Source organism: Fundulus heteroclitus, chromosome 6 (assembly GCF_011125445.2).
Source record: "Fundulus heteroclitus isolate FHET01 chromosome 6, MU-UCD_Fhet_4.1, whole genome shotgun sequence".
Classification (NCBI taxonomy): Eukaryota; Metazoa; Chordata; class Actinopteri; order Cyprinodontiformes; family Fundulidae; genus Fundulus; species Fundulus heteroclitus.
Genome location: NC_046366.1, coordinates 2,643,143 through 2,656,624, shown reverse-complemented (window position 1 = coordinate 2,656,624; position 13,482 = coordinate 2,643,143). Strand labels below are relative to the sequence as shown.

At 39.9% G+C, this 13,482-nt stretch overlaps 1 protein-coding gene across 5 annotated transcripts in view; it reads left to right on the top strand.

Annotated features, from left to right (window-relative positions):
• LOC105933891 (homer protein homolog 3) overlaps positions 1-13,482 on the top strand; it is a 48,553-nt gene that overhangs the window by 30,992 nt on the left and 4,079 nt on the right. For all 5 annotated transcript variants that reach the window (XM_036137849.1, XM_021322111.2, XM_021322110.2 and 2 more), the window contains one exon: positions 5,168-5,324. In XM_036137849.1, the coding sequence (XP_035993742.1) occupies positions 5,168-5,324 (157 nt within the window). The remainder of the gene's footprint in view (positions 1-5,167; positions 5,325-13,482) is intronic.

The following is a 13,482-nucleotide window of genomic DNA, read 5'->3' as shown; positions in this document are numbered from 1 at the left end:
GATCTGGACACTGCTTATGCTGCAGAAGTCTAGAAAAGGGCCAGACGTGTTGCCACAGATCCCACCCACCTGGGCAATACACTGTTTGTCTTCCATCAGGTAAACGATTCAGAAACAATAAATCACAAACTAAGCCTTAAAAACAGCTTATTTCCAAAAGCTGTGAGGGCAATTGCTCCCTGTGTAGAATCAAATAAACTACCAGCTCAGTCTGTTTACATGTTTGCAAACAATTAAGAATTATTTACACTGCCACTCACATGCTAATGGGACTGGAACATTTCAATTTTCTCTAATTACTTTTTGCCGTGATCACCCAGACTCAGATGATTAGTGAACAACACTCCAAGCAGGATACCATACTTGCACAGTATCGCATGCCCACTGGGGTTGAACCGAATGGTGCAATGGTAAATTTAATTTAAAAACCCTATAATCCTGGCTGTGATGCATTATTGTCAACAAAAACAAAAACTGCATGACCCCCCCCTGAGTGGCAACTAGATAGAAATAAACAACTTTTGTTAATATTAGCCCAGTTTTACTTATTGGACCGATACTGATATGTTAAAAAATTACTAAAATTGTCCAATACCGATGTTAATGCCGATATAATGTGCATCCCTAATTTCAACACCTACCCAGGTGTCTTTTTTATATAATTCAAGTTTTTATTGAACATTTTTACATCATAAGAACATACAGCAGAGACTAAACAAAAAAGCAAAACTACACCAAGTATACTTTACAATCAAAATCCAAATGCACTAAAAAGAAAAAGAAAGCAAAAAAAAACTCCTATTCTTTTAGCAGGATCTAAAAATCACTAATAGCAGTGTTTCCCATAGATTGAGAATTTACTTGTGGTGGTGGGCAGTACGGCATGGCTTTGAATGGTACAGCAAAGCATGGTGCCTGATGAGCAGGTTCAGAATAAATTAGTTAAAAAATGATGAATTCTATTTATTACAGAAATCCTTAATATCGATATGGCTGAGAAATAATATAGTTATTTACATTTTAAACGAATGATTATGAGCATGAACAACATTTTTTATAAAGAAATGATCTTCAGACATTCATTTGTAGAACTATTTACAAAGTTGGCAGTTTCTGTCCGAGAATTAATCTTACATTGCTTTGGAAAAAAACAACTAAGTCCTGCATGTATGAAAAGGCTTTAGGGGCAGGTCCATTAATGCAATTCTCAAGCATGCAGCTTGAGGTTTGTTTTGTGGGTTAGATTTGATCCTGTTTATTGCAGAGAAGTCTCGTTCACAATTTACACTTGACACAGGAATGACTAGTGCCGCTGCAGCTATTGACGTAGCTCATCGAAACCACTGGCCAACTGTTCCACAATTGATTCTTAGCTTTTGTCCTCCCAGGATAGAAAAGATGCAAAATAAAAATAAAAAATTATTTCCAGAGAAATCATATCATTTTAAAGGTGCGTAGCCACATTATTTGACTTTTTAAAAAATGTATGTCAGTACCTCACTTTGGTTGCATACAAGGTTTTTATGAAAGATTATCGCATCCTGCTGCCCTATGTTTTGTTATTTTGGTGTTTAAAATAAAGCATTTCGTGTTTATTTTTTACAACTTCAATGGAAGTACATACTGCACATGCGCAGCAGGGGTTATAACAAGGAACGGCTATGAGCATCACCCAGCGAAACAATGAAGAATGGTCCAAGATCCAGTAAAGAAAGCGCAAGAAAATATGATTCCAAGGGGAAAATGACTGGACTGTAGCTGGGAATACAGTATGAATTTTGGTTTTCACTAAAACGGACGCTCAACCTGATGAGGCTCAGATGTGGCCACAGAGTTGATTGATGTGAGAAAATGTTCTGCTATGAGGCTCTTAAAGTTGCAGTTGATCGGTGTATTTAATTAATAACAGTTGGTCTTCGATCACGCCGAGCTGCCCCTTCTTTGCGAGGCATTACAGAGGGTCAGGCTTGGTCCAGTTTTATTTACAATTGATTTATAAATTAAGCGAACAGGCATTATGATAGTTTTAGATGCTGCCACGTCTGTTTATTAGGGCTGGACGATATAAAAAAAAAGCATATTGATGAAATAGAAATCATATTGATCAATATCGATATTTATCAACAAACCAACCAACTTTTTACCAAATAATAAAGAAACACCTGCTCTCTGAACTTGATATACGTCTATCGATCGATATATATCATTATTGAATTATCGTCCAGCCCTACTGTTTATATTTGTTAATCGCGCCCAAGAGCAAACTATCTTTTGGCTGAAAAAGGACTGTCAAAACACTATCAAGATGGAGGCTTGGTGTATATAACCTTATTTTATCATGATCAAACAGCTTTTGGTCTTTTTTTTATAAGCATATTATGTGGCTATATACCTTTAAAGTGGGGTTTAAGATTTTTTAAACTAATAAGACAACACAAAAGTGTCAAATTAAGTAGCCTAAATAAAATGCAACTACTGAATACATATCTGACAACATACCTAAATGTAATACCCTGGGTTAAAACTTCAGCTCTACACAAATTAAATAACTCTATAACATATTAGCAACCTACACAGGTTTAAGGTCGTAGTCACAATCACGTACATTTTCACAATGCAGAGGTAAGGGCATAAGACCCTGTTTAGGGTCTTTTGTACAATCTATAAATAAACATTCCTCATACTGGAAATCTAATATGTTTTTTAGTGTTTAGCTCTGTCTCTCTTCTAGACATAACTATTGTTTGAGCTTTTACTGCAACAAACTGTATATGCTCTCTTTCATCCTCTAGACTTGAAAACTGGCTCAAGCTGAGCCTGGTTCTGGCTCTGCTGAAGGTTTATTCATATTAAAGGAGAGTTTTCCTCTCCACTCTCGCTACATGCATGCTCAGTATGAGGGATTGCTGTAAAGTTAATGGCACATTGCAATAGACTGTCCAGTTCAATAAAATTTTATTTATGTAGCACCAATTCACAACACATCCTCTCAAGGCACTTTACAAAGTCAAATTCTATCAAATCATACAGATTGGTCAAACAGTTTCCGATCTCAGGAAACTCAGTAGATTGCATCAAGTCACTCCAAGCAGCATTCACTCCTCATGAAAGAGTGTAGAGCCACAGTGGACAGTCGTCTGCGTTCTCGATGGCTTTGCAGCAATCCCTCATACTGAGCATGCATGAAGCCACAGTGGAGAGGAAAACTCCCCTTTAACAGGAAGGAAAACCTCCAGCAGAACCAGGCTCAGCATGAATAATCATCTGCTTCGACTGACTGGGGATTAGAGACAGAGCAGAGATACAAAAGCAGAGAAGCACACACTGATTTTGGAATCCCTTCTTTGTAACATGGTAATAACCGATGGTCTGTCTCCCCTGGAACTCCCCAGCTAACAGAACTCCAGACCAGGCGTACCTACTTTGAAGAAAATCATGACGGAGAACAAAATGTTAAAAGTTGAAATAACAACAAACAATGCAAATTGGAGAACAGTAGGAAAACTCAGCAGAGTAAGAAAAACAGACCCTGAAGTCCTCCAGCAGCCTAAGCCTATAGCAGCATAACTACAGACATAGCTCAGGGTAACATAAGCCACTCTAACTATAAGCTTTGTCAAAAAGGAAAGTTTTAAGATTAGTCTTAAAAATAGATAGGGTGTCTGCCTCACGGACCAAAACTGGGAGTTGGTTCCACAGGAGAGGAGCCTGATAGCTAAAGGATCTGCCTCCCATTCTACTTTTAGAGACTCTAGGAACCACCAGCAGACCTGCAGTCTGAGAGCGAAGTGCTCTGTTAGGAACATACGGGGTAATCAGAGCTCTGATATATGATGGAGCTTGATTATTAAGGGCTTTATATGTTAGAAGGAGAGTTTTAAATTCACCATTGTTGCAACATGCTCGTCTAGAAAGGGTGAATACTGCAAGTCAGTGACTTGATGCAATCTGCTGGGTTTCCTTAGATAGAAAACTTTTAACCAATCTGTACTTATGATTGGATAAAATTCACTTTGCCATGAGATTACATGTGTTGTGACTTGACGCTATATAAAGAAACTGAAATTAATTGAATGAGAGATCCGATATAAACAAAAACATTAGAATAATAAAAGTTTCTCATAATTAATTTTAAGACATAGAGGGGGAACTATTAAAGCTGTGAGTCATACATTTAACATCAGTGGGAAAAAGCTTTTCATTCAACCCTTTCAGACACCCACAAAGCTTTTAAACCCCACAGTCGAATTACCAAGACAGTAAATGTGTCATGAATGGTTACCATGGTAAATGGTTGCCATGGAAACAACTTCAAGCTTTCAAGATGTGAAAGGACATAACTCAGAGAACGTAAATCAGAGATTGGAGCGCAAACAGAATGAAATTCAATTAAATCACTTTTGCCTGTAAAATCCACTTTCTCTCACAAATCTAAGAAGGAATTTAGGAAGATCTTTGAGTGCATATAATGAATGTTATGGGATTTTTAACAATATTTGCAAGTTGCCCCTTAAGATTTATGTTCATATTTACATAATTTTGAATTACATTTAAAGACTATGCAATTAGTTTTGAAGAAATAGCAGACAGTAATTCTTAGAATAAATACTATAATCTGTAAGATTATAATTTACCAGGAGAACATTTTATAATCCACAGGGCCGAGAGTATCTGTTGCTAATGTCCCAGTCCTAGACAGAACAGTCAAGTCCCTGAAATTTTTAGTCCTTGACTATTTTGTGTTATTGACATCCTTGTACTATACTGCAGGATCAGAAATTCATATCTTTAACACAACAAAAGGGTTCAATTTAATCCTGCAACTTCTCTTTACCCTGATGACAGTGGCACAAAAGTTAGGGAGTTTGTCCTGTAATGAGTGGTTTGCTGGTTTGAACCCCTGCTCAGACTGTCTGTTCTGTTCTTTGGCAAACTTTACCCACTTTACCTGTGGCACATTGCCTGGCTTCTTTTAGTCAGCCCCAGAAGCTCACCACTGTCAGTGTGTGACTGAATGTAGTGTGTTTTGGGGTCATCAGACATGATACAATTCTATAGAAGTACAGGTCAGCTTTAATGGTTTTATGGATATATATCTATAAATATACAGTATATAATATATTATATATATTATTTCATAATAGGAAACTGGTTTTGTGTCTTGCAGATCTATTTGTGAGATTAACCTCGAAGCGGAGCTGTTCACTCTACAGGACAGCAACTCCAAGTTGGTGGCAGCTTTGCATGAGGCCAATGCTAATGTGGAGCAATGGAAGAAACAGCTGGCAGCATATCAGGGGGAGACTGAAAGACTCAGAGAACAGGTGCTTCTACTGATTTAGCACTTACAGGAAATGCTGGTAATCCTTTTAGCTTCTAGCCAAAAAATGGTAGTGACAGAGATTTGAAATCCTACTATTGCAAATTTTTACAACTGAAACAATGGGATAACGGATACACAAGCAGAACACATCAATCACAACACAGCTAATTTTATTACTTAGCAACTGGGGCACTAGCATACTATTTGCTAACATTTTAAATTTAATTAGATTCCTAGCAACTATCTGCTGTTTAACTACTCTTTAGAAGGTACATCTAAAAAAACTAGAATATCATGAGAAGTTAATTATAGTCTGTCACTCATTTCAGAAAGTGAAACTCATTATAGAGATTAATTAAACAGAGGAAAACATTTCAGGCCTTTATTTCTTGTAATTTTGACAAATATGGCTTATAGATAATGAAAACACAAACTTCAGCGTCTCAGACCATTTGAATATAACCTAAGATAAATACAAAAAACATACTATAAACAGAAGGGTAACTGCCTGTACTTGTACAGTGCTTTATCCAATCTGAGGACCCCAAAGGGCTTTACACAGGGTTTCTGTCAGTGCTCTGGGGCAGTCTGACAGAAGCGGGGCTGCCATACAATCGACATCACCACCTGCAGGCAAAGCGGGTGGAGTTTCTTGCTCAACGACTCAACGACATAGATGGTCGTAGTAGTTTAAACTGGAAACCCACCAGTTAGGGGACAAACTATGAGGTGATTGTTTATCCAAGCAATGTAGCACAGAAATGTCAGGCTTGTGAAAAGTATGTTCATTTCTTTTCACTCAATGCTTGGTTAGGGCTCCTTTCACATGAATTACTGCATCAATGCGCCGTGGCATGGAGATCAGCCTGTGGTTCTGTTGATATGCAATGGAAGTTCAGGTTGCTTTGATAGCGGCCTTCAGGTCATCTGCATTGTTGGATCTGGTGTCTCTCATCTTCCTCTTGGAAAACTCTAGAGTCTCTAAAAGGTTCAGGTCAGGCCAGTTTGCTGGCCAATCAAGCACAGCAACACCATGGTCTTTGGATCAACTTTTGGTACCTTCGGTGTGGGCTGGTACCAAGTCCTGCTGGAAAAAGGAAATAAGCATCTCTATAAAGCTTGTAAACAGAAGGCAGCAGGAAATCTTAGAGGATTTCCTGTTAGATGGCTGCTGCAACTTTGGGCTTGATGAATCAGAGTGGACCACCACCAACAGGTGGCAAGGGCAACTCATCATTCATTCTTAAAACTTCACTGTGGACGTCAAGCAACATAGATTCTGTCCTTCTCCACTCTTCCTCCACGCTCTCGGACCTTGATTTCCAAATGAAATGCAAACTTTACTTTCATCTGAAAAGAGGACTATTGACCACCGAGCAACAGTTCAGTTATTTAGCTTCTTAGCTCAGGTAAGACGTGTCTGACGTTGCAAATGTGACATTTGTATCCCATGTTTGGGATGTGTCTGTGTGTAGTGGCACTTGCTGCCCTGATGCAAATCTCAGCCTAAATGGGTTTTGCTTGACAAACATCTCAAGGCTGCAATATTTCTGTTGCTGGTGCATCTTTTCCTATCACACTTTCGCTCAACTTTCTATGAATATGATAATATTGATGGTTTTATCTATTTGTACAGGGACATTGCACAATACACTCACCTAAAAACAGGAACTATGCATGGTGCCAGGTCATAGCAAAATATATTTATTTCCACCTTCCCTTGACAGGTTGATGGTAATTCAGAACTATGCTTGGATAAAGCACTCTGTGAACAACCAGCTTATTCGGCAATGACTTTTGTCGCTTCTTATCCTGTCTATGACTGTCTTCGGGACATCTGTCCTAATGATTGTGTCCTACTGACTAAGACTGACCACTCATTCACACATACTCCTTTGTCTGTGCGTTCTCCGCTACGTCACAAATAAAACCCATTCTAGTCAATGGGGCATTTCCCAACAGCATGGTGGTGCTACAGCATTAAAGAGAATGTTCTCAGACATGTTGTCCATCAGAAATATGGATCGATTTGTGACGGATGATGGAGAGAAATGCGTCAATTTCTGAAGACCAGATGAGCCAGACAGGAAGTCAGACGCAGGAAGTGTAAAGCGGATCTGGTAATATTTCAAAATAAAGAAGGGAGGGGGGTGCTTCTGTCTGGATGCACGAACGGATCCAGTTTGGATTGCAGCGCAGCACGTTTTGCAGCAGAGCGCACAAGGAATGTAGTAAGTGTGAAGCCGGCTTGAGACACTGCTTAGAGGCTCAGGAAACCTTTGCAGCTGTTTTGACCTAATTAGCTGATTAGGAGACGATACCATGAGCTTCCAATATAGAACTTTTTCACAATATTCAGACTTTCTGAGAAACTGAACTCTGGGTTTTAATTATCTGTGAGCCAATAAGTTTTGCCTTCTGAAAGGAGTGGCAAAAAACAATGAACTTTTTCACAATATTCAAATTTTTTGAGATGTACTTGTCATAGTCAATAAATCAAATATTATTGAAACAATAATTTATTTAAACAACTCGGTTCACCATGTGGAACACACTGTATAACTCAATTCATCCATCCATCCATTTTCTAACACTTTTATTCCTATTGGGGTCACGAGGGGTGCTGGTGCCTATCTCCAGCTGTCAGTCAATTCACAACACGTCGCCTCAAAGCACTTTATAAAGTCAATTCAAGCAGACCATCCACAAAGACTGGCCAAAAGTTTTTCTATCTAAGGAAACCCAGCAGATTGCATTGAGTCTTTGACCAGCAGCATTTTCTCCTCCTAATAGAGCACATAGCAACAGTGGACAGTTGCTTACATTGTTTGGTTGACTTTGCAGCAATCCCTCATACTGAGCATCCATGTAGTGGCAGTGGGGAAAAAAACTCCCCTGGAACAGGAAGAAACCTCCAGTAGAACTAGGCTCATTGTGAATGTCCATCTGCCACAACCGACCGGGGGTTGGAGAAGACAGAGTAGAGACACACAAAAACAACATAGAAGCATTGATCCCAGGAATACCTTCTATGTTAGCGAGGGTCATGGCAGACTAGCTCCACAGGTGGCTGTGTCTAGGAAGGGGAAAAAAAGAAATAGGTTCATTACACGTGGTTTTATCAAGCCTTTATTCCTATTAATCATTGATTTCCCTGTTACAGTGAATGAAAACACAACATTTAAGATTAGAATATTACATCAGACCAATAAAATTAACATTTTTAATACAGAAATTTGGACTTAATGAACACTATGCTTAATAGCTGCATATAGGTTTTTATTTTCAAAAAGGTACTACAAACAAGCCTCATCAGAGCACATATTCTAATTTATTGAATTTGACTGTGTGTATTGAGAAAGAGAGAGCAGAAACATTCTACCTCAACAAATCAAGGGTCCTACATCTTTTGGAAGAAGCTAGTTCCCCTCTGTCGGAGCAAGAGGACCAGGTGGCTGAAAATAGTTCAAGTCTCTGGGGTGGACAGTGTAAGAGAGAGAGGGGTTTGTAGGACAGCAATATCCTACTTTCAATGGCCCAGTTAAGAGAAAATGAAATATCACCATCGGGAGCGGTTATACACTCATGCCCCTCTTTTTCTTTGTTCCATCGGCTCTTACTTATCTCTACAATATACTTTTAAAACAATCCACCCTGTTGCAGGGTGCTGAGCCACTTTCTGGGAGTTCTGCCATTCTTTTTATTCGTTTAATTGTGCTCAAAGATGCTGACACTCAATACTTTATAGACCTTGAATTATTCTTTAAGTATTAACGGTTGTCTTAATCAGTCTTGATCTTAATGGGTTAAATGCCTTGCTCAGGGAAGATGGAATAAAACTCAAACCTTTTAGATTGCAAGACAGTTACTCTTCCCACTGTCACCCCAAAAATGACTACAGTGGGTATATTCTTTAGGTTCAGACACATGGGTTTTTGTCCATTTTCATGTCCAAAGAAAAGTTTTGACATTTTACATCAGTAGCAGGGAACCCTCCTGGATCTACTCGAATAGTTTTGTTCCTAATGTCTGTACAATAACAGTTGGAGGTTTAATGCTCATTAATTCTACATTCTTGATGCTAATCTTAGTTTAACCCTAACATCAAAGCTAATCAGTCTTCGCCACTCACCTCCCACAAAGGGAACAATGTTTTCTTTAAACAGGCATGCTTTTAGTTTTTTCTTAATTTGTTATTGTGAATATCACAGTGCAGCTTTGCAATTATGTACAAATGTTTTTCAGCAAATTGTTTATCTACAGCCTTGTGTTTGCTTCAATTTGTTATATAAATAAAGCAAACTCAGAGTCCTGATCAGTGAGATATGGACAAAAAAAAAGAAGCACAAATATTTGACTTGCCTTGAAGGCTGAGATGGATATATCCAGCTTCAGAAAGTAAAAGCCTTGCCTGGTTTTCCTTCGTCCTGTTCACTTAACTCTGTGGTTTTAGTCCCTGTCTATGCTGTGGATCTGAAAATGTAAATGGTTTGAACTAATCTCTGGACCAGCTTTTTACTGTCTGAACCTGGATTCCCCACCTTTGGTTAAAGGTTAAAGGGGACATGTCATTGACCTGGCCAGCCAGATTGATAATGTGTAGCACTCTTCGTTCTGCACATTATCAATCTGGGACTGCTCCCATTGAATCTGTTCAGGGAAAGGAGGGACATTCAGCAGGACTTTCCGAGCTGTTTGGGCGAAACGACACATAGTGCCCTTGTACCAAAGGTTGGCTTTAGCCAATCACGGTAGCCAATGAAAATGTGAGCAGCAGTCATCGTGAGAAACCACAGGTTATGCTAGTCAACACGCTTCTTTCGGTTCTTCTTTTAAAGAAAATATTGCGGATTCTCACCAAACAGATGTGATAACAGCAACTACGCGTGCATCCTCCTGCCCTGTCATCTTTATGTTGGTTCAACTGTGGGCTCGGTAGATATTGCTTTTGTCACAGCTGTATATCCCCCATTAAACTACAATACTGCAATACGATTGGGCCAAACCAATTCTCATGTGTTTGCGAAGGCACAAATACTCAGAGAATTCAGCTTGCAGGCTCCACTCACTTTTGAGTGTTTCAGGACCAGCTTTTTTAAGGTCCAGCCTGGGTTTTTGCGGTTCTTGGTGAGGAGTAAGGCCAATGCAAATTGACTCGAGAGAAGATTTGAGTGATTGGTCAAGGGCTGAGGAGAGATTAAAAGGTTTTTAGTGAGGAAATCCAGAAAAAGTGAACAGCAACAACATTAATATTAAGGACCACTGTGAACAGAGCGGGTCAAACGTAAATATAATTTTATTATTTTCAAACCATGAACCACGAATGAAGGGTAAAAAAAAAAAAAGAAAAAGGACACTTCAGCTTTCTATACTGTTGTGCTATTACACACTGTTTTAAGTTATTTAATGTTTAATAAATAACTGTTTGTTAGGTATTGTCCTAATATCAGCCTTTGGGCTGATATTCACAGATATTGAAAGGGATGATTTGAGCACTGGCGATCTTTTAACAGCAACTCTGCACATATATAAATGATAGAATAAACGAGTGACCACTTCTCTTCAAGTTCAAAAATGTATTAACAGAAATAAAATGAACATCCAGAGAAAATCACTATAAAATGCTGTTTGTCTGAATTAAGACTATATTTCAATCAACAAATCCTCTATAGGCTAGTGAAACTTAACTAAAACTACTAAGTAAAGTAAAGATAAAAAGGGGCTATGTACACACAAAATAAACAAAAACTAAATAAATCCTGGTTCACTGCAGGTCTAGGTCAAAGAATAAAAGTTAATCTTAAAGAATGTGGAATGAGGTTAAATTAGCTTAACTAATTCAGAACATTTGGTATGTGTTTCAACCCATTCACAATGCAAATCCTGAGTTAAACAAAACATTATTTGAGAAAATTTTATTGTGATCACCTGCTTGTATAAAGTGGTTGGTTCTGGCAAAACAACAGACATAAAACAGAGAAAAAAAGGTGCAATGGATGGATGGATGGAACCCCGAACTGCACAGAGGAGCAGTGCTTCTGTCCACACAGCTATGGGAGGATATTAGAGGAGTGTTGAAAGGTAAATTGATCCCGGTGCAAATAGGTGGACTTTGAAACACACTGCCTCTGCAGAATCATTTATGCACCAGACTGGAACGTGGGAAGTGCTCCATGCAGCAATTAAAACTCAGAGAGATGGCATCACACAAGCAAACTTCTAGATGACCATTTAGGCTACTGACATTATTATGTAATACAGAAAATACTTCATCAGCTCTTTTATCTTGTCAAGTGTGTATTTATGTATATATTTTTCTTCTAAAACTGAGGTTTATTTTGCGTCACTGTAAAATAAAAAAGTTGCTATATGTCAACTATTTGTCAAAGAATTTTGACATATTAATTAGACTACTGTGTAACTGAAAAAGTAACGGTGTTACCTAACACGTTCTTTGAAATGCTATTATTCCAAACACTGGTTGTGAAGGACGGAGCCCGTTAAGCAGGACAGTATTCATTTTCCAAAAAGGAAAAAAAAAAGGGTTTTATTTTCCCAAAACAACATTCTCAAACAATTAACACAGGGCCTTCAAAGAAGTTAAATGAAAAGAACAAACTCAAGCTAAAACCATGATTTAACACAACCTCAAACTAACTGCTTAAACAAAATAAACACACAACAAACAAAAAAGACTTAAATACTGGCTGATCAGACCAGACTGATACACTTGGGAAATGGAAAGGGGAATGTCTACTGACAAATTTAACTAAGAAAAGAAGGTTGGGAGTTTGCCCAACCAGTCTACATGTGTTTTATGGACCTGGAGAAGGCATTCAACAGTGTCCCTCGGGGGGGTCCCGTGGGGGGTACTCCGGTAGTATGGAGTACCGGGCCCTTTAATAAGGGCTGTCAGGTCTCTGTATGACCGTGTCAGAATCTGATCCGCATTGCCGGCAGTAAGTCGGACTCGTTTCTGGTGAGAGTTGGACTCCGCCAAGGTTGCCCTTTGTCACCGATTCTGTTCATAACTTTTATGGACAGAATTTCTAGGCGAAGACTAGGTATTGAGGGGATCCATTTTGGTGGCCTTAGGATTGCGTCTCTACTGGCTTCATCAGGGCGTGATCTACAGCTCTCACTAGAGCGGTTCGCAGCCGAGTGCGAAGCCGCCGGGATGAAAATCAGTGCCTCCAAATCCGAGACCATGGTCTTGAACCGGAAAAGGGTAGAGTGCCTCCTCCAGGTTGGGGAGGATGTGCTGCCCCTAGTGGAGGAGTTCAAGTATCTTGGGGTCTTGTTCACAAATGAGGGGAAGATGGAGCGGGAGATCGACAGGCGGATAGGTGCGGTGTCTGCTGTGAAGCGCTGTACCGATCCGTTGTGGTGAAGAGAGAGCTGAGCCAAAAGGCAAAGCTCTCGATTTACCGGTCGATCTACGTTCCTACCTTCATCTATGGTCACGAACTTTGGGTCGTGACCGAAAGAACGAGATCCCGGATACAAGCGGCCGAAATTAGTTTTCTCCGTAGTGTGTCTGGGCTCTTCCTTAGAGATAGGGTGAGGAGCTCAGTCATTCGTGGAGGACTCAGAGTAGAGCCGCTGCTTCTCCATGTTGAGAGGAGCCAGTTGAGGTGGCTCGGGCATCTGGTCAGGATGCCTCCTGGACGCCTCCCTGGTGAGGTGTTCCGGGCACGTCCCACCGGAAGGAGGCCCAGGGGAAGACCCAGGACACGCTGGAGGGGCTATGTTTCTTGGCTGGCCTGGGAATGCCTTGGGATTCCCCCCAGAGGAGCTGGCCCAAGCGGCTGGAGAGAGGGACGTCTGGGCCTCCCTACTGAAGCTGCTACCCCCGCGACCCGACCCCGGATAAGCGGAAGACAATGGATGGATGGATGGATGGATGTATGGATGGATGGATAGATGGATGGAAAAAAAATTTCACACAGCTTAAGAATTAGCATAAAAGACTAATAACTAAATATAAAGTTAGCCAAATAGGCAAAAAGTTAAACAAAAGTGTTTCTGCAAATATCAAAATAAGTGACTTAAAAACTCCTCCCCCATTGTGGAGCCCTGCATGGTGTCACCCAATCAGCACTGCCTGGGTCAGCTATGGCTGCCAGAGTCCACCCATTTGTCCCCCATGGTTTTGGCCC